This window comes from Talpa europaea, assembly GCF_964194135.1.
Source record: "Talpa europaea genome assembly, chromosome: 3".
NCBI classification, from domain to species: domain Eukaryota; kingdom Metazoa; phylum Chordata; class Mammalia; order Eulipotyphla; family Talpidae; genus Talpa; species Talpa europaea.
In genome coordinates, this window is record NC_140069.1 from 96,482,126 (window position 1) to 96,503,075 (window position 20,950).

At 36.7% G+C, this 20,950-nt stretch overlaps 1 protein-coding gene across 1 annotated transcript in view; it reads right to left on the bottom strand.

Moving 5' to 3' along the window:
- The window catches only part of RAPGEF5 (Rap guanine nucleotide exchange factor 5), a gene marked incomplete at both ends in the record, with an annotated part of 218,864 nt that overhangs the window by 113,100 nt on the left and 84,814 nt on the right, over nt 1–20,950 (bottom strand). The window contains one exon of the mRNA XM_084230165.1: nt 20,009–20,057. Within this exon, the coding sequence (XP_084086291.1) occupies nt 20,009–20,057 (49 nt within the window). The remainder of the gene's footprint in view (nt 1–20,008; nt 20,058–20,950) is intronic.

The following is a 20,950-nucleotide window of genomic DNA, read 5'->3' on the forward strand; positions in this document are numbered from 1 at the left end:
GATGAGAAAACTGATGCCCAGAGATACTAAATAGCTAGTCCAAAATTACACAGAAAGTCAATAGAGAAGATAGTTAAGTAGCCAGGTCATGCTCCTTATCTGCTTCAATATACTAGGAAGATTTAAATGGTCTAAAATGAACTGAAGTGAAATGGGAAACGAAACAAGACGTTTATTGCAAAGAGTTAATGACTTGAATTTTCCACCAGGACTTAAGTCCCTTTGAAAATTAGGGCTAAAATTACTCATTTTTAAGGTCCCTTCATACACCTTTATCCACTAACCCTTCCAATGAATTTATATAGACCAGAAAATAAATGTTTGCTACATGAAAGAAATGTATTGCTTTCACTAACATTTGGATAGAGTTGTGCTGATGTTCTGGAAATCTTACATTCAGACAACGTAATGAATCTGAAGGGAGCAAGCTAAAATCAAAGGTAGCTGAAAAACTGCTTGCCCCCATCAGATGCTCCATGCTTTGCACACTTTGCTGGCGGCTTCTCAAGCCACTATGAGCCGGACTCTGAGCCTCTTCTCAGCCGACTTGCTGCCTGTGTGATTTATCCCCATCCTACAGGCAAAGAGGATTCCATTTCAATTCTTTTGACTTTGTCTTATAACCAAAACCCTGCAAATGTCCATTCTTCTCATTTCATAATAAGTTTTTACAGTGTTTTCTCTTGAGTAACATTTAATACATGTCCAGTCAATGGAAAAGTTATTCAACAGAGAAAAATGATAATGTCACCAGAGCAAATTGTATCCTGTATTAAATCCTTAAATTAGAGAATAAATATTTGCTCCATAGGCCTGGGTAATAAAGAGGAAATCAGTACTTGATCCCAGTAGTCTATTTGGTTGCCCTGCCTTTGAGAAAATATACCAAGAAAAAATGAAGTTTTCTTTTAATGTCAAGATAGCTTGTACATCATCCAACTAACATAAAACCTCAGTAAACAAAAACTGAGTTAATATTAGCTACAATTTTTCTTGAGCATTTTTCTGAAAGGACAAAAAGATTTTTGTTTCTTAAGTGCCTTTCAAGAATGTGTGTGTTCTGGGCCTCCCCTGTTGGCGCAGCGGTTAAGCGCTGGGTTGCGAGACTGCCCGCAGCCTCTGCAGCGCCAGTTCAATCCCCGGCCACCGGTGAGAGTCCCACCAAAAAAAAAAAAAAAAAAAAAAAAAAGGATGTATGTGTTCTGGCAATACAGGTTTCCACTATTCTGCTATAATCACACGGTAAAAGGAATGAGGGGCAACAATGTTCATTTTCCTAAGAATATCCCAGTGTACTCTGCTACTCATCTCTACTCTATTTCACTCAGGAATTAGAATTTTAAAAGATTTATCTCAGGGAATAAGAGAAAAGTGATTTCTGAGCTGAACTATGTGCCAACAAGAAGCTGCACTCATTTACACCATCTCATTTAACTCTCCCCACCCCCAACCAGCCCAAAGCCATGGCCATTTCCTCCATTTTGAAGAACAAGAAAATGAGGTTCTGGAATCCACTATAGCAAATGGCTAGGCTAAGCCAGAACTGAACCTGAGTTTCTAGATTTGTTTTACACCGCTACACAATTCTGTCTCCAGAATAGTAAAACAGAAAGCATCAACCAAGCATATCTACACTGACAACCTTGTTAACTAAGGTTTTATGCTAGACCAGAAACCTATATTTTAAAAATAACATTTATTGTAACTTTCTGTCACCCGATGCTCATAAGTTTTTTTGTCCCTGAATTATCAGTAGTTCTACTACTAAATCTTCCCATTGATGTTACAGTAGAATTCTAAAACATACAGAGGAACCACCAAGAATTCCCTAATGGCCCAATCAATCATTCAACCAGTGGGGTGGGGGAGAAGCGGGGGTGTGCAGCCCAAGAAAAGGCCAGGAAAGGTGTGAATATTTTACCTGATCCTCATCTAAATCTATCCTGTTAGAATTCAAAGGAATTTTCTTTTATTACATATTTGAGGAAAAAATATGGCAACATTCCTACAATACTACAATATTTGTAATATATTATCTTTGTCAAGTTGCATTAACTCACCAAACTTCAACTTTATTACCTGCAAAACGGGGATGATGATAATCACTAGCCCCACAGGATGGGTATGTGGAAGAAAGGATGGATATAAAATGCTCAGTCAAGGGTACTACTTTATACTACAAAACACAATAATGTTTGTTTTTCTTTCACATTTTCATCTGTGGATGGGACCTTTTTTCTAATCAGAACCATCTTTTATTGGAGTAGAGTGGAGGCTCAGGGACATAAAAACAAAGTGATTAGTTTATATTCCAACATCCAAGGTAGAATTTTGCAGTAAGACAACAAAGCCTGAAAGAGCAAAATCTGTAAAGAATGTCATCTCCCTTTACACATCAAGAATCAATTCTGAAAGACTCACATCACAGATCCTTCTTTTCTGGGACACCTCAATCACAGGTCTGTCCCTCTGAAGGAAGTGGCCAGGGAAAATTGGACTACGAAAGTTCAAGGTTGTCCTGGAGTTGCTGTAAGTGGAGGATGGGGAGGAAAAGGGGGAAAAAAAAAAAAAAAACAGAAGAGATGGGCTCCTATCTCCCCTGACGGAGCTCGGGTTCTGAGAGGGTGTGATCAGATAGATGCTTAAGGAGACATTGATGATACAGGTGCTGGTTTACACACAGATTCTGCCTTGGCACAGGGAGGACAGTGCCCCAAACTCTGTTTCTAGCCCCACAGTGGGGCCAGCATGCTCACAGTGAATCAGCTGGGGAAACAGTAAGGCTAGGGCAGAAGAGGTATAGAGCTTGTTTTTCCTGAGTTGATTTTCTTTCCCAGGATGGCAAGTTTGTAAGGACTCTGCAGTTTCTACATGCCTGGGGACAGAAGCCTGCAATGAAGCCTTGGAAAAGACAAGGGGCTAAAGGGGTGGAGCATACAGCAGGGAAACTGGGGGGATCTACAGCCCCAGAAAATGCTAGATGGAATGGAACAGACAGAAGGTCCAGAGACACTGACCCAGCCAGTTGGGCTCCTGCCCATCAGTGCAAATCCCAAGGGAAAGCAGAGTAGAGGAACCCAGGAGGCACCGTGAGGCTTCAATGACACTCATACGCCAGGAATCAAGTGCTCCAAAAGGGGGGATTTTAATAAGTCCCAGGCAGAAGCACTATCCTGAGCAGATCATTTACCACAAAAAAGAATACATGGCATTTGTAAGGACCAGAGCACAGTTGCCAAAAATGGAAACACATTTCTTGTCTATGTTTCAGTGATAATTTTGAGAACTTATTATATTACCATTGTTGAGTAATAGCTCATAACATAAAAAAATTCCTATTAGATTATGAGATAAAACAACCAAGTCAAAATAGATTTGGAAAGAAAAAGTTTTGATACAACATTAGCTATCAGATAAATTAATTTTCACATCCATGCTGAAGGCACTGTGCCACATTTCCTTCAAATAAGTGTATGTATTTTGAATCATCACATAAAATTGACAAAACTAGGTTATTTTACCTTTCTAGCTTTCGTCTTAAAGTATCAAGGTAATATAAAACCACAGTACAGTAGATCCCAGGAAAATTCCTTTCCAGGGATCTGGACCATTTAAATAAATGTAATCTGAACACAATGTTCATTTGGTTACAACTAATCCTGAAATTAGTTGACTCATGCAGGCCTAATATTACTAGAAAATGAAGCAACTTCAATGACTTGGATTTAGGTTCAAATGCTAAGCCTGAATCTACGTCCATAGTGTCAGGAGTGAAGTGTGCTGCCCTAATGCTCTGCGGTCTGACACAGCCTTTTCCCTGAGCAGCAGAGGGAGACAACATCTCCCTAGGGACCATGGCTCCTGGGACAATGTTCCCCCACACCTCCACTGTGAGCAAGGTTGGTTCTTAACCTCCAACCTCACTTAATAGCCTCCACTCCAAGGGTGGGGAGTTTGCTTCCTTACTCATTTGTAATAAATCTGGGTTTGCTACATAAAGTTCCCACACAGAGAGCAAAAGGGCCTGCACTTAATTCTAACTTTGCAACTAGGATTTAGAAATGGGTCTTTTAAACAAAACTAAAAATCAAAATGAAGAAAATAAGAATAAAAGATGGCAATTGTATTAGTCATATTTTGCTCTCTATTGCAGTTAGAGTAGAGGAAAACAGGCATCATTTCTTAAAAATGACCATATTTTCTAAGGTTATAAAGATAAATGCCACCTCAAATTTCTCACAGTCATTTTCCTACAGAAACAATAACATAAGGTATAAACTTCCTCTGTTGATCTTGATAGGTGTTAAAGTTAATGCTTCATTTTATTAAATGTTTGCATTTTCAATAGATGGAAGTTAGCCCCTTTTTCACAAAAGAACCAGACAAGCCTTAATTCTATTGACTAGGTATCCACCCACTATTTACAAGGACATGGTCTTGGTTCAGGTGCACTTAATTGGAGGCAAGATTAAATGCACTTCCCCTTTTAAACTAGTGCAAGCCACTCCCCAAAAGTGCTTCCTGCTAATAAGTATAGTATAGAAATTTCTGCCAGAATGTTTGCTTATTCCTGACTGCCCACCAAATAAAATCTGGTAATAATTCTCCATTTAAAAAGGTTTTACAACCAATAATATGAGAGCTTTGTAAGTCTGCTAGCATTCCCACGAGAAAATCTCCATTCAGGTAGAGCAACATGGAAAAGTTAGGCAACTGTCCAATAAATGAGTGAGCAGCAGAAGCATAAATGACATATTTTTATTCCCTCTATAATACTTGGTTTATACCAACACTGTTCACAAAACCCCAGGTTACCCTCTGAGACTGCAGATCACACAGACTTTAGAATGTGTCTGACCAAGTGTGGTATCTAACCCATTTAGGAATGAAGGCTGGTTAAACGTTCAGATGCCTGGGCCTCCATCTGCACTTAACTGGAGTCTCCAGGATGGTGATGAGGAGCAGGCAGGAATTGGGGTAACTGCTAGGCAAATTAAATGTGAGAACCACTGCTTCGGAAACACAAAAATCTATTTAGTAAAGGAGGAATTTTGATGCAGTTGTTCAGAAAGGAACTTTAGGGTTGTTTTTGAAAACATCTATCTCTATTTCCTCATCACCAGTCAAAGACACTTATGTCAAAATGTACTACTAAAACTGAAGTTGCACAACGCATACCTTTACTGATGCCAGGGTCAAACCTATCACCGATCTCATTTGGAAATCACAACTCAATTACTGTATACAATACGGAAGTGCAGGAGTTTTACAACCTATCTTAAAAATGCAAATAGCTAGAACCACAGTTTATCCACTTACAAAGAAAATGTCAGATTTAGAAATTCTGAAATGTCAGTTTTTATGTGTTACATAAATGGAAAGAATAGTTTATGAAGTAAATTTTACTTTTTAGTCATATCAGCATCACTTATTCTGGCAGAATTCAGAGGAATCAAATTGAGAACTGTGCAATCCTGTGGTGTATTATTTACTTATACACACACACATTGTATTTATGTCATTTTCAGTTTTACTGAGAGAAGCTCCATTTTCATGGCTGTTTATACAATTAGACTTTTAATGTGATGAGTGATAGACAATAGCTGGGTCATATAGCCAAGACAGATTTCCCCTGATAGCTCTTACTTGTCAATACAAATGACAGCAGAAAATGTTCCCTGAGGTGGAGGTGGGTGGGAAGGAGCTTCTGTAGCTTTTCATAGGAAAAGATAATGAAATAAAAATGTTTGTAAATTAAATTATCAACAATTTTATGCCCGTATTCTTACTGGATAGACAGCAATGGGTGACTAAGAGAAGCAAAGCTTCCCACCTCACAGGGGACTCTAGTCACCAGGCAATTCTCACCTCTTCCTTTATTATAAAAACAACAACAACAACAACAACAACAAAGAAAACCAAGGCTGAGGGAAGCCAGTGACTGACCAAAGTGAACACAGGCCAGTGTGGGAGTCAAAATCCTGATTCCCTACCCGGCACTGCTGGACTTTGGTAAGAGTCTTTATCAGACTGCAGAATTTCATAATTTTATAAAAACAGCATAATACAAGGCTGCTTCTTCTTAGGAAATATTTTAGAACACAAGAAAGAAGATTTTAGGCATCAGCAGAGTTTTCCAGTTAATTACCTTTTTTCAATATTTTCTGAAATACTCTAATATTTAATATTTCTAAACATCTACAGCCTGCTTTAGTTTGTACCTCAGGGGTATACAGAAAGGCAGTCACAACATCATGAATTCTAAAAACATTATAGTTCAATCCCTCTCCCTACCATCACCCTGCATCCTTCAAATGTAAAGCTGTATTCAAGTACATAGATTTAGTTGGTTACAAGGTTTGAAATGGATGCACATCTTTTTGGGGCACTTGGTAATTGGCATACTAGCCTCCTGGGCAGGCCCCCGGATGCTGGTGGCACATATCATGTTCATCTGGGAAGCAGCTCCCACTCACCAGAAGACTAAGAACAAAGGATCTGGCAGGCTTAAGGGAGAAGCTGCCCAGTCAACAATGTATTAAAGACACCCATTAGTTGCCTCAATTAGCTAATTAGCTCAACAAATGCAAAACCTAAATCATTAAAGAAAGTGGCCCTGATTGCACCACTGGCTCGTGATTTGGTGTCACTAACCCAGCAGGGTGGGGACAGGGTAGTTTGACAGAAAACAAAAAACAGTCCACACTAGGGAACTGGACTGTGATGGGACTTAATTTTTTATGAAAGTCAAACCCTGTCAGGAAGTTGCACTGACAAAAAAAAAAAAAAAAAAAAAAAGGGGTACCAGGGAGACCTCTGTGTTTATGCTTTGAATCTTAAATCAATTTAAATATAAATTGCTCTCCTTTTTTGTCATTATGAGAGAAAAAATAAAATGTGGGTTTCAGATCTCTGGTGTGCAAATGGTCATTAACTTTCATTTGACCTTGGGTATAGAACTAATATTGAATTTATGCACAGGGTATCCTCATTATATTCATCCAGTTTGCTCACAGAAAATATGTTCCCAGGAGCTGCAATACTAGAAGCCCTTTTTTTTTTTTCAGCACTCAAATAGAAAACTTGATTCTTTCCTTAATGCCTCTTTCTCAGTGGGTCTTACACCCATCTCTGGGAAATGTTTCTCAAGGCTTGGCAACAGTTATCAACCATAGGTACTAAATAGGTAGGTCGCCAAATGATGTAAGTTCATTAACCTGAATCACACAAGACAATAAAAGAATCCAGTCACTGAGTCATCATATTCCTCAGGACAGGGAGCATCAATGTTTAGTTCTCTTTCCCAGTATCTGATTCTCTAAAACAGGCACAAGCTTTCATTTAGAGTAATAACACCTTTATCTTTTCAGTCTTAAGCCATTACATACCAGCACTGATTTGTCCTTCAGTGTGTTTTTGCAAACAAAGCCCTCAAAAACTTTGCATTGTGGAGTATACTCTGTTGTGGTTACAGTTTTCCACCCCCTTTGGCAATCATTTTCATTTACTATCTTAATGGACATGACTTTGTTGAAGGAGGAAAAAGAAAATCATCTTGTCTTGCTTTTTAGTTTCCTAAATACTTAACAATCCTCAGGATTAAAAGGAGTCCAACTCTTACTCTCAGATTTCTTACTAGTCAGGAGAAATCAGGGCAAAGGGCAATTTTCTTTTGTAGTATGCGACTGAATGGTTATTTATCATTTCAACTTAATAGCTCTAATTACAAAAGACAGTGTCATGGGACTTTTTAAAAGGCAATTTTCTTTATATCCCAGTGGGAGAGTTAGGAAAAATTTACAAAGCATCTGCTGCATGCAATTTCAATTGTTCTCGGGTTTTACCAATGCTTTTCTTTTCTTGACTGTATGAATTTTTTATTTTCAAATAACATTTAACTTTACACTACATTAAGAATTACTGCTTCCAGGTTCTGATTATGGTTTTATGTCATTAAAAAAAGGAAGATGCAACCTGTCGACTACTAAATTAATTGCTATTCAATAAGAACAGGCACTGGTGGAGATGGGATGTACAAAATCTGTCAGCAAGCAGAGACAGAAGAACAGTCTCTGGAAATGTTAGAACAAGGAGTTATTATAGCACCAGAGAAGGAGATTTTACAAACTTCAACAATCAGCGTGATGTTAGGCAAAGCTCTCTTCTAGGGAAAACACCCTATTGTAGATCGCCAATCAATCAGGAAGATCAGAATGTTGTGTTGATTATTTTAGGGGAAAACACATGCTACTTCTTTCCTCTTGGCTGACAAATGCTAAATAACTCATTCATTGGGATCACAAGACAATCAGTGTAGGTCTGTGCTGACCACAAATCAGAGTGATGGCTGCGGGCCAGCACAGTATCCAGGAGGTGGCAGAGGAGAAGAGAAGGACAAAAACCAACCATGTGGAAATAACAATTCTGAGAGAACAAGGTGTGTCCTTTGAAGACAGGCTGTGAAAGATCTGGAAAATTTAAGTGGTTGAAAATAATCACTAAAAAATAAGCTTAATATCTCAACCATTAAGATCTGCATTATAGTATATGTACTATAAATACAGCCAACAGACTTCTGCCATTACACACTTGTAGTTTTGTTTTTTTTTTTCCCTTGAATATTCATTATGAGAGCATTCAGAGATTAGGGGAAAAACACTCAAGAGAAGATCACTGTAGCTTTTGGTTTTAGGAGCATTAAAATTAGAAAATGATCACAGAAAACACAGGTAGAAGGAGTTTAAGATATAGCATATGAGCCTGTCTTTGCTGGTCCTTAACTTTGTGATTAAAATCTACTCTAAAATCCCATTTTATTATGCATTTTCCTTATTTAAGCAATATGTTCACAAAAAAGTAAGGATAAAGTCAACCATAGCACTACATTAAAAGAATTTGTCAGTCCTCCCTGGTGGCGCAAGGGGTTAAGACACAACACTATGAAGCTATCTGCAGCCAATGCAGCACCAGTTCAATCCCCGGCCAGGGAGTTGACCCACATCGCACAGCAGACCTCTCCTGTCTTACCTGCTGCTCCCCTCAGCAGTGGATTTCAGTCAGTCTGCCTGTTGTTTCTATTGTGGTTTTTATTCTGTTTCTATTCTGTGGTTTTAAACTACTGTGGTTTCTATTCTGTATCCCCACTCTGTCTCTGGTGAGTCCTCTCACCCCCCACACCTCTGGCCTGTACCCCCGTTCTTGTATGCATAAATAAATAAATCTTAAAAAGAAAATTGTCAACTGAAAATAAAAAGCAAAAGTTTAGAGGACCATAAAAGTCAGAGCAATTTCATAGGTTTACTGGCTATTTTTCCTTCTAAATGTACAGGAAAAAAAGCCTTATTTTCTACTGTTAAAAATTATTTCAGTTCTAAAGACAAAACAACATGAATATATTTTCTTTGGGATGTTTCTGTAGTGAAGGAGAATGTCTTTCAGTTGTGTCAGACCTCAAAGCTCCCATCAGAGCTCCCTGTCAACATTTCATTTTCTCCATCGTACATGCACATGCACGTACCCAAGAGAGGGCGTAAAGCTATTAAAATTTCCTTGAAAGTGTCACTGGTGACCAATGATTGTTACTAACAGATCTTTAAAGTCGGGAATTTAACTTCTTACCAGGGAGATAAAAGACCCCTGGGTCCACCACAATGGTTAGATGTAGGCTTTACCTACTTGCATATTTTATACAAGTAACTGCCAATGTATGGCAAATAGTAACCAGGTTACTACTAGTTACTACTGAATGGCTGTAAGTTTCTTAACCCTTTCAAATGCCTATTTTAGTTTCCATGTAGAATTGATAAAAAAAGTAAGAGGATCTACAAGGCTAAGAGATACAGGTGAACTTAAATGTAAGCAATGGCTTCCTTTCTAAACATTAAAAGTGTTACAAAAAGCTAAGGCTAAACACAATAGACTAAAACATTTTATATTATTTTGTTACATACCTACATAAATAAATAAATAATAAATATAATTAGCACTTGAACCTGAATCCCTGACTGATTTTTCTTAAAAACAGAAACAAAACAAAACAAACCACACTACCCTCCCCTACAGATCTCCCTTGATTTACAGGGGGTTACATCCTGGATAAACCCATTCAAATTGAAAATGCTGACTAGGAGCTGTGACTCTCCTCAGGTCACAGCATCCACTACTGTGGTTTCTATTGAATGTGTGTCACTTTCACACCATTGTAAAGCTGAAAATCCTTTAGTCAAACTATCCCAAAGGAGATCCTACCTGTAGTTAAAAAGTTTATGAATTTTCATTCTATTCTTTTCCATTCCAGGAACCAAAGTGAAAAATGGAAATGCCTTTTCATAAATCACACCATTACTCTCATAATCCAGAAAATTACTAACAAATGGGGAAATAGCATAGTTGTAAAAACTAGAGATTGGGCATTAAAAGCCTACCCTTGCATTATGGTGCAGACTTCCTAGCCTCAGGAACACACCTCCTCTCTCAATTTTGAGGCAGGGACAAGACAGTTCCTCTTGTGGTGAAGACCTGACACTTTCACCCACCCAGCAGCCATACTTCATCTGCTCGTTTCTTTGAGGAGACAGCCTGCCCTCACCGTGGTTCATTTATTATGAGGGCTGCCCTAAGCTCTCCAACCTTCCCCAGTCATACTTCCCCTGCTCCAGAGTGGGCATTTCATCCTTTCAAGAAGATCCCCATCACGACATCCTGGGGGTCTACCAGGAGAGAGGCTCCCTCTTTCTGCTGAGATTAACTCCATAGATTCTCTGCGACAACTCCCTTTTTGGTTTCAGTTTGTTTTTCTATAGTTGTACCTAAAAAGTCCTGAATAAAAATTCCTAAAGTTGACTCCATTAAGGATAATGAAAATCATTAATTAAAATATTAATTGTTATAAATAAACATTAGAACTGGAAGGAATCACCAACATTACCAAGTTCTACACCAAACCTCTCATGATACAAAATGGCATCACTTTGCTAAGGTCACAAGGAACTTTAATGGTATAAACAGAGCCTAGAACTCCCTTTTTCTACTTCCAAACTTTAATATCCTAGATACTTACTTTTAAAACACTTAGCTAGCTGTGGGTTAAGCAGAAAGAGTGAAATATAAAAATGGCCAAGACGATTTACCAATATGAGATCTCCAGCTTTCCAGAAATAGAAGCCTACCATGCCACGCATTTCATGCGATCTGAAGATAATGAGAGCTAAAAGTGTTTTGGCTGTAGATTCCCTGGAAAAAAGAAGAAACATCTCTCCCAAGACTCTAATTAGCCACATTGGCAGCAGAATAAGCAGTCCAACAGAAAGAAAGAATTGCAACGATATCTGTGCTAATTTTTATAAATCTTGTAAAGCCTTAAAATGCTATTCACGTTCAGTAAGGTTAGCATTTAGAGAAGAAAACTGTTTAAAGGCACATCCTAATGGCCTCTTAGAATATTACAACAGAATGGATTTTTTACTAAGCTAGAGTCTTGAATCATTTATATAATCTATTGATTGGCAGTTACTTTTATTTCTGTGTGTATGGTGAGCTGAAACCAAAAACTTTTTCTCTATACTAATTCTTGTTTTAATAACCCTTCGCAGTTACACATAAATCTGCATGGCCACCTGAGCCCTAATTAACAGTTTTACTGCAAGACATAAGATATTAGAGTAATCAATTCCTTCTGTCAAGGCCCAGATGTGCCAACTATCATTTTAATACTTTTTTAATTAGATGTATACTAGCTTCTTTTTTCTTCTTCCTTTAAAAAACTCGAAATAGTTTTAAAAAATAACAAGCATGCACTGAAGGTACCATTCTGCTGTTGGAACTCTATTTAATTAAGGCTGTGCTGAACAGTTCTGCATTTTATCACCTTCTAACTACACAGTAATAAGTTTTCTTTTTTCAGACATCTATCGACTTTTTTTTTTAATTTATGGAACAATTGTGATTTAAAAACAGCAGGGCTATATTTTTCCTTGCTTACCATTATATCCTCATGCCTTATATTGTACCTGGATATAGTGGTGCCCAATAAGAATTTGATAAAGGCATGAATGGATGCAAAGCTCAATGACTTGAGCTCTCTTGTACCTTGCCACTGTCATTTTTTCATCCACTCTCAATGGCAACTTAAGCAGGGAGAATGCAGGGTGGTACAGGCAGTTATCTCCAATATCTCCCTATTTGGATTTGTTGAATATTGTAATACCATCTTCTTGATTACTTTTGTCCCCACAATGCTGCCCTAGTTTGCTCTGGCTTATGGAGTGGAGACAGAAATATCTTTGTTTTTCTCTAAAACAATCTTCTTCACTTATATTACTTTTTTAATCAGAAAACATTAAATTTTGTCAGAGATAAGTATGCCAACTATCATTGATATTATTCAACCTATATTTCAGGATCCTAGCTAATGAAATTGTATGAGGGGGGAAAAGGAGTACTATGGATTGGTAAGAGAGAGACATATTAGTCATAACTGACAGATGATATATTTGCCAATACCGAAAACTTAAGACAATTTTTAAAATCAGCTTTTGGAATTTATTTGAGTTCAACAGTTTAGCTAGACACACACTCAAGTGTTCTGATACAAACTACAATAAAAACAACCATTAGAAAAGATAATAGATGTAGAGGAGGAAAAGACTCAGGGTAGCTAACACAAAATTATAGGAGACAAACAAAGTTGAAAAACTTGATACTGCCTGACATCCACAGTCTTATCAGAAAGCCACGGTAATCAAGACAGTGTAGGATTGGTGAAAGAACACACAAACAGATAAATGGAACAAAACAGACAGCTCAGAAATAAATTCATACAATACAGTCAATTGATCTTTGACAAAGGAGCAAAGGCATACAATGGAACAAAGACAGCCCTTTCAGTAAATGGTACTGGAGTAACTGGATATCCATAGGCAAAAGAAAAAAAAAAAAGCCTAGACACAGACATTACACAGAAATTAACTTAAAATACATCACAGACCTAAATATAAAATATGAAACTATAAAATCAATTTATATTCAAAAGGGCAGGTTTATTATAAAATGGGAAGGGAAGGAAAGGATGCTTGCACAGACACAAGTAGGCAGAAACTTGTCCCAAGGGACAAGTTTGTTTAAAGAGAGGCATGCATGGTCACAGTCTTGGGAGCAGAGCTGCTTCTGCTGCTTTGCAAATGGAGAAGGATGGGGAAGAGAAACACCTGCATAATCACAGGTAAGCAGAAGAGCTGCTGCCCAAAATAAAATTCCTAAAATGTAACAAAGGAGAAAACCTAGATAACTTTGGGTATGGCGGGACTTTTAATATACAACAACAAAAGCACGATCCACAGAAGAAAAATAAGAAAAATAATCTCTATTAAAATTTAAACCTTCTGCTCTTTGAAAGACAATGTGAAGAGGAAAAGAAGAAATCCATAGGCTGGGGGCAATATCTGCAAAACATGCATCTGAAAAAGTGCTGTAATCCAAAGTATACAAGAACTCTTAAAATTCAAAAGTAAGAGAACAACCAACCTGACTGAAAGTAAGGGAAAGACTGTGGTGGGCACCTCTCCAAGGAGAATATACAGATAACAAATAAGTATATGCAAAGATGCTCTACGTCCTGTATCATCAGGGAATTCCACATTAAAGCAAGATACCACCACACACTTATTAGGATGGTAAAAATCCAGAATATAGGTAATAAAAAAAGCTGGTTAGTGGGAATGCAAAATGGTACAGCCACTTTGGAAGACAGTTTGATGGTTTCTTATGAAACTAAACATATTCTTACCATACCATGCTCCTTAGTTAAATATCAAAGGAGTTGAATCTGCATAACCACAAAAACCTGCAGAGGGATATTTATAGCAGTTTTATTCCTCTTTGTCAAAACTTGATAGCACCCAAATGTCCTTCAGTAGGTGAATGGGTAAACTGTGATACACCTAAACAATATATTATTCATTCAGTAATGAAAACAAAGGAACTATTGGACCTCCCTGGTGGCGCAGAGGGTTGAGTCTAGGCACTATGAAGCTGTCCACAGCCACTGTGGCACGAGTTCAATCCCTAGCCAGGAAACTGACACACATGGTGCAGCAGACTTCTCCTGGCTCCTGGCTCCCCTCAGCAGTGTATTTCAGTCAAATCTCCTATTCTACTCCCACACTGTCTCTGGTGGGTCCTCTCACCCCCGCACCTCTGGTCTATACCCCAGCTCTTGTATACATACATAAATAAATCTTTTAAAAAACAGAAATGAACTATTAAGTCATAAAAAGACATGGAGTAGCCTTAAATGCCTATTACTAAGGGAAAGTTAATCTAAAAAGTCAACTACTGTATGATTCAACTGTATGATATCCCAGAAAAGACAAAACTATGGAGACAGTAGAAAGATGAGTGGTTGCCAGGGGATGGGGGAAGGAAGAATGAATAGGTGCAGCACAGGAGACATTTAGGGAATAATGTCTGTATAATATTACAATGGTGGAAACTATAAAATATTACAATGGTGTTCTATATAATATTACAATGGTGGAAACATGTCATTATACATTATACACATGTCCAACCCCATAAAAAGTGTAACACCGAGAGTTAATCCTAAGGTAAACTATGAACTTTGGGCAATAATTATGTGTCAATTTGCTGGATGATTATACAAATGTACTACTCTGTGATGCTGATAGTGGAGGAAGTTCTGCATGTGTGGTGACTGCGGGGTGACTGGGGCTTTAAGGGAATTCGATGCATTTTATGCTCAATCTTTCTGTGACTTTAAAATTGCTCTAAAAAGCAAAAAGCAAAGTCTGTTTAAGAATAGTCTGTTTAAGACTACATCATGAAAGACAAAGTCTAAGAAACCATTACAGAATAAAATGAGAGAGAGAGAAAGAGAGAGAGAGAAAGTATTATTTATTTTTTAAGGCTGGCCTTGCCATTTATTGCCAGAGGCCCCGGGCCCTGCTGCGACTTCCTGAGGCCCAGATATTACACAGCCTCTACCTTTGAGAAGTAGGTAGGAGAATATGTATGGGGTCAGAAAGAATCAGTTCTGGGAACTTAGCCTCAGTCCTGGCTGTGCCACTGCTTTCTGGGCTATGGCTGGTCAAACACAGGTTGTAGAAGGAGTTGCAGTCAAAAGATGTGATTACCTCTCTCCAGCCCACCCAGCAGCCTATATCTCACTGGGGCTTTTGGATCATCCCAGTAACAAGGGTCCAATACCAAGATGCAGGCTACTATGCCTGGCCACAGGCAGACTCCCAGCAAGGCTTTATACTGGACATAATTCATTTATACTAGTAACGAAAACCACAAAGTATATAAAAGCACAACAAAAAAATGTGTAAGATGTTTATGGAGAAATTTTTAAAACAGTATTGGAGAGCTGAAGAAATGGAAAGATCTCCTAGGTTCATGGATGGAAATGTTTATTTCCAAAGTGTCAAATTTATCTAATGATCCATAAATTCAGTGTACTTTTAATAATCACAACAGGGTTTTCATAGAACTTGACCAAAAAAAGCCTGAAGAGAACAATAAAAACAAGAGACTTGCTTTACCCAACCCCCCCTCCTTCCCCAAAGTCCTATTATAAAGTTTTGGTAATTGAAAGTAGATTGTGTAGGCAAGGGATAAATAGATAACAAGATAAAAGGAAAAGAGACAAAGAATAAACACAGGTACATATATACACATCTGTGAGTGAATTAACATCACATTCAATGAATGCTACTGGGGCAACTGACACAGCATAAGGAAAACATAAAACTTCATTTCTTCTTGACAACATTTATAAAAATAAATTTCAGATGACATGTTGTGCTACATGTGGAAAAAAAACTTTATAACTGTCTAGCTATTAACCTAGCTATGCATTTTCAGTAATTTATGAGAAAATAACTGGAAAAAAGCAAAAAGATATATGCACAAGAATGTATCATCAGGTCCTTCTGTCCTTCTAATGTTAATTATAATGCCGAAAAATTAAATGTAACCCAAAAATTAGTTCAACAGGTTGTATTATATAGGTAATATAAATGATAATGTGGATCTATATTACTTATATGAAAATGAATCCTATGAAAAGTAGATTATATGTAACTACAGTAATCAACACCATAGTATTGGTGGATACTAATTGTTCTGTTTAATGGAACAGAACATAGAAGTCAGAAATCCATCCAAACAAGTACATTCAACTTATTTTGATAAAGGTGCAAAAGCAATTCAGTGGAAGAAAGATGACCTTTTCAACAAGTGTTGCTGGAGAAATTTAGACATTTATAAGCAACAACAAACAAAAACAAAAAGAACCTTGACCTAAGTCTCACACCTTATATAAAAAAATTCAAAGTGAATCATGGAGTCAAATATAAAACATAAAACTATAAAACTTTAAAGGAAAAATGAGACACAGGAGAAAATCGTTGGGAATTAGAACTAGGTGACAAATTCTTAGACTTAACCCAAAGTCATGATCCATAAAAAAATTGATTGGATTCCACCAAAATTAAAAATCTTTGCTCTGTGAAAGATTTGAAATGAAAATGGAAAGACAAGTTATAGACTGGGAGAAAATGTTTGCCAACCACATATTCAGCGAAGAACTGGTATCTAGAATACATAAAGAACACATAAAGAACTCTTAAAACTCAACAGTAAACAAGTGACCCAATTAGAAAATGGGCAAATGACATGATCAGACTTTCAACAAAAACAACATTTAGATGTCAACTAAGCACAAGAAAAGAAGTTAGTTATTATTAGTCATCAAGAAAATACAAATTAGTATTTTTGGTTAATATTAATGCAAATTAGCCTTAACTCCTGGTGGCACAAGGTGTTAAGTCTCAGCACTCTGAAGCTATCAGCAGCCACTGCAGCACACATTCTATCCCCGGCCAGGGGACTGACCCACATGGTGCAGCAGACCTCTCCTGTCTCACCCGCTGCTCCGCTCAGCAGTGTATTTCAGTCAGTCCTCCTGTTCTGCTCCCCACTCTGTTTCTGGTAAATCCTCTCACCTCCTCCCCACCTCTGGTCTAGACCCCAGTTCTCGTATGAATAAATAAATAAAATACAAATTAAAACTATTGTGCAAAATCCTTACACATTTAGAATGGATAAAACAAAAAACAGGACATTATGAATGGCTGACAAGGATGTAAAAAACCTGGAACACTTATATAGTCATTTATTAATGATGTTTTAGTCATCGATGGATCATAGGAGTGATCCCACTGGCTACACCATCTAGGTATGTATAATTACATTCTGTGACATTTGCACAATGACAAAATCAACAGAGGGCATATTTCTCATTTAACTACATATTCCTGTAGTTAAATGATGCATGACTATGCATTACTAGTGAGAATGTAAAATAGAATAGACACTCTGGAAAGCAATTTGTCAGTTTCTTAAAAAATTAACATGCAATTACTCAACAATTGAGCGACTCTTTCTCTGGACATTTATTCCAGAGAAATGAAGACATAGGATCACAAAAAACAAACAAACAAACAAACAAAAACATACAAGAATATTTGTACATGCAGTTTTATTCACAACAGCCTTAAACTGGAAACTAATCAGATGTTGTTCAATGGGTGCATGGTAAAACCTGCTGCTATACTTTCATATGATGGAATACTATTCATCAATAAAAAGGAAAGAACTATAGATGTAAACAACAACCTGAATAAATTTCCAGAGAATTATTACAGCAAGTGAAAAGAGTCAATCCCTAAAGGTTACATAATATCGGATTCCATTTACACAGTACTTTTGACAGGACAAAATTATAGAAATAGATAAGAGATTAATGAATGTCAGGGGTTAAGGAGGGAAAAGAGGGAATGTTGGTGTAGCCATAAAAAAGCAACATGAGCCTTGCTTGTGGTAATGTGAATGTTCTGTCTCAATGTTAATATCACAATTATGATACTGTACTATAGTTTCAAAAGATATTACCATTAGTGGAAGCTGGGGAAAGGAAACATGAGCTCTCTGTGCTACTTCTTACAACTGCATGAGAATATACAATAATCTTAAATGAAAGGAGGAATATAAGGTGATTTCACTTTTGTAAAATCTACATTATTACATATAATAATATATGATATATACTATTATCATATATCATATATTACATATAATAATACATGATATATAATAGTTTAATATACATAATAGAGAAATGTCTAGAAATAAGAGTACTAGTGGTTATCTCTGTTGGTGAGGTGATGACTGATTTTTTAATTTCTTCTTCATACACTCATGTATTATAGAAAGTTTTCTAATAGGCATGCTATAATAGTAAGAAAAATAAATGAAGCTCTTTTCATTATGAAAGAGAGAAGAAATGCTCACTGCATACTTTTTCACTGACATTTTAAAAGCTGTTTAACATTTCATTCTATTGAACTATTCATTTTACTATTTTTCTCTTACAGGGACTTAATTAAGTCTAATTTCTTAGAATATATGTCTCCATTATGAGTATATATGTAAAAGCATTTCATTCTGTCCCTGTCTGAGCATTCAAAACCTACCTCTTTTTACCTTATTCACTGTGCTCTAGTCAGTCTCAACTCCTTGCTGCTCCTTAAACACATCTCACACACCTTCACTCCATGCTGTTGTCTGAATATCTACAGGGCTCGCCCCCTCACTGACTTCAGGACTTTGTTCAAATGTCCTCTATCTAAGGCCTTCCATTCTGTGTAAATTAGCAACTCTTCTTCCTAGTCCTTCATCTGTATTTACTTGCTCTGTTTTTCTCCAGTTAACAACATATCACTTTATTAAGGTTTTCATGATTTCTCTAATTCTTTTCTGAAATCCTATCTTCCAAGTTTTGCCATTCCAACTCATATGGATTATAAGTTTTATTACTAGGAACATGATCAGCTCAACTCAATTTATTTCCAAGTTCTGCCTCCTACAACTTCTATACGGATTTCCTTTCTTCATTTTGACCTCCACTCATACAAATACCCACAGTCTAATGCTGTTCACTGAGACCCAGTCATGCTGTCATGCTGCCCTCTCTGTTCAACACCCTGTGGGTGAAAATGGTCTTTCTTTTGCACTTTCCTCTCTACCTTTATAGCATTTAGTCTCTGTGCACTCTACATTAGCCAAACAAAGAAAGGTGTATAAATATAATTTATATCGAGGTGTGCTTGACTCAAAAAGTAAAGGAAAATTATAGTTTCTATGAAAAAGATATAAAAGATTTATGTTCTTAAGATATCTCCTTTCTGATTATTGCTTTGTTTTGCCACTGCTGATTTTTTATAGTGTTTTTCACCTTAAAAGTTATTTTAGTCTAACATTATCCAAGAAGGACCTCCCTTCTGTTGTCATTCCATTCAGCACTGACCTCTACCCTCCAAACTACAAAGAGTGCCTCCTTCTGACACTCTTAAGCAAGCATTTTTCTACCTCAAGGAGTCTCCATTTCATATTGAATTTCAGCAAAGTATAGCTTTCTGTCCTTCAAAATGTATTTGAAAACACCCCTCTTCTTTCCATGTATCACTACTATAGATTGTTTCTACAGGTATATCAGATACCTGTAAAGGGTTCTATGAAAAACTCTTGTTTTAAGTCAGTAGAGAATTAAATTATTTTTAGAAGAAACTACTTTGAGATAAAAAATTCATGAAAACAAAAGACCACTCTTTTTCTATTTGTTCTCTTATTGTCATACACAACACCATATGGTTGGCTTTCTTTTTAGACTTTGTTCATGACTGCAGTGGTCTGCAAATCTCATTAATTATGAATTTTTTCCCTTGAAATATGAAATAAAGCAAGACTGAAAACTTAAATATATAACATGCTATGCTATTTTGATGGCAGGTTAAGTGATTTTAAAAACAATATTTTCTGCATTATACACAAAAGCCTCCCGAGACATACTCAACTATTCACTACTATGTTCTGTGAAATAGCCCCAAAGAGTCAGAACTTTCCTCCAGTCCCAAGGAAGACTACTTACCAGACTTCCTTGCTTTCAAAGCAATAACAGCTGCTAACTCTCTCTGCATCTAATAAAATAACAGGGGAAAATCAAGTTAGAATAAGAAAAATACAGCTATCAAAAGCAATACTCTGTTTTTTAACATGTGACCAAAATTAAGAGATGCTGCAGATAAAGCTAAATTTTCTGCCACTTTTGTTTGTTTGTTTTTAATAACATGGAAAAATCTCTGCATAGATATTTTAGACCAAAACTCTAGAGGATTCATACTGACTTATTTTGAAAAGAAATTAGTTACCCAAAAATTAGGAAAAAATAAAGAAATCAATTGCCAGAATGCATACATTGAAAAAATTGGTATTTATGCCACAATAATGGAAGTATCTCAAAAATATAACCACAAGACATTCAGAAATAGTGCAAATAAGAAATGATTGAAACAGGCAGGATGCTAGGAAAAATACATGAAATATTATTTATCCCTCACAGATTCTAGAAAAATTGAAATAAGTGATCCTGGTGTAATGGGACTTCTGCTCAAATATAATGAATGTTCACTTGGAGCTGGAAAGGTTTACAGCAACAATTTGTATCATATGTCACATAAAAGCAAGTGCTATCGATTCATAAGGCAGGTGAAATGGGAGTGAACGAGATAAACTTTAAAATTCTAAGTGCCTTAAACCCCACTTATTTGTCCACATTTTTGCTTTCTCACACACTCTCTTTACCTTACACATTTTGAACACATAAATTCTTTCTCAAAAAACAGTCTCAAAAAGGAAAATAAAACAGACAGAAAAGATAATCACAGTCACTTTCAAAGGGAGTATTAAAAAATGATAATATCAGGATAATCTTTGGGAAAATCCATGTTTGGTAGCAATAAAAATTCCAAAATTAGCATGCTTGTTCAGTTTCAGGATACAATCTCATAAGTTTAGAAGTATGCATGTCTGT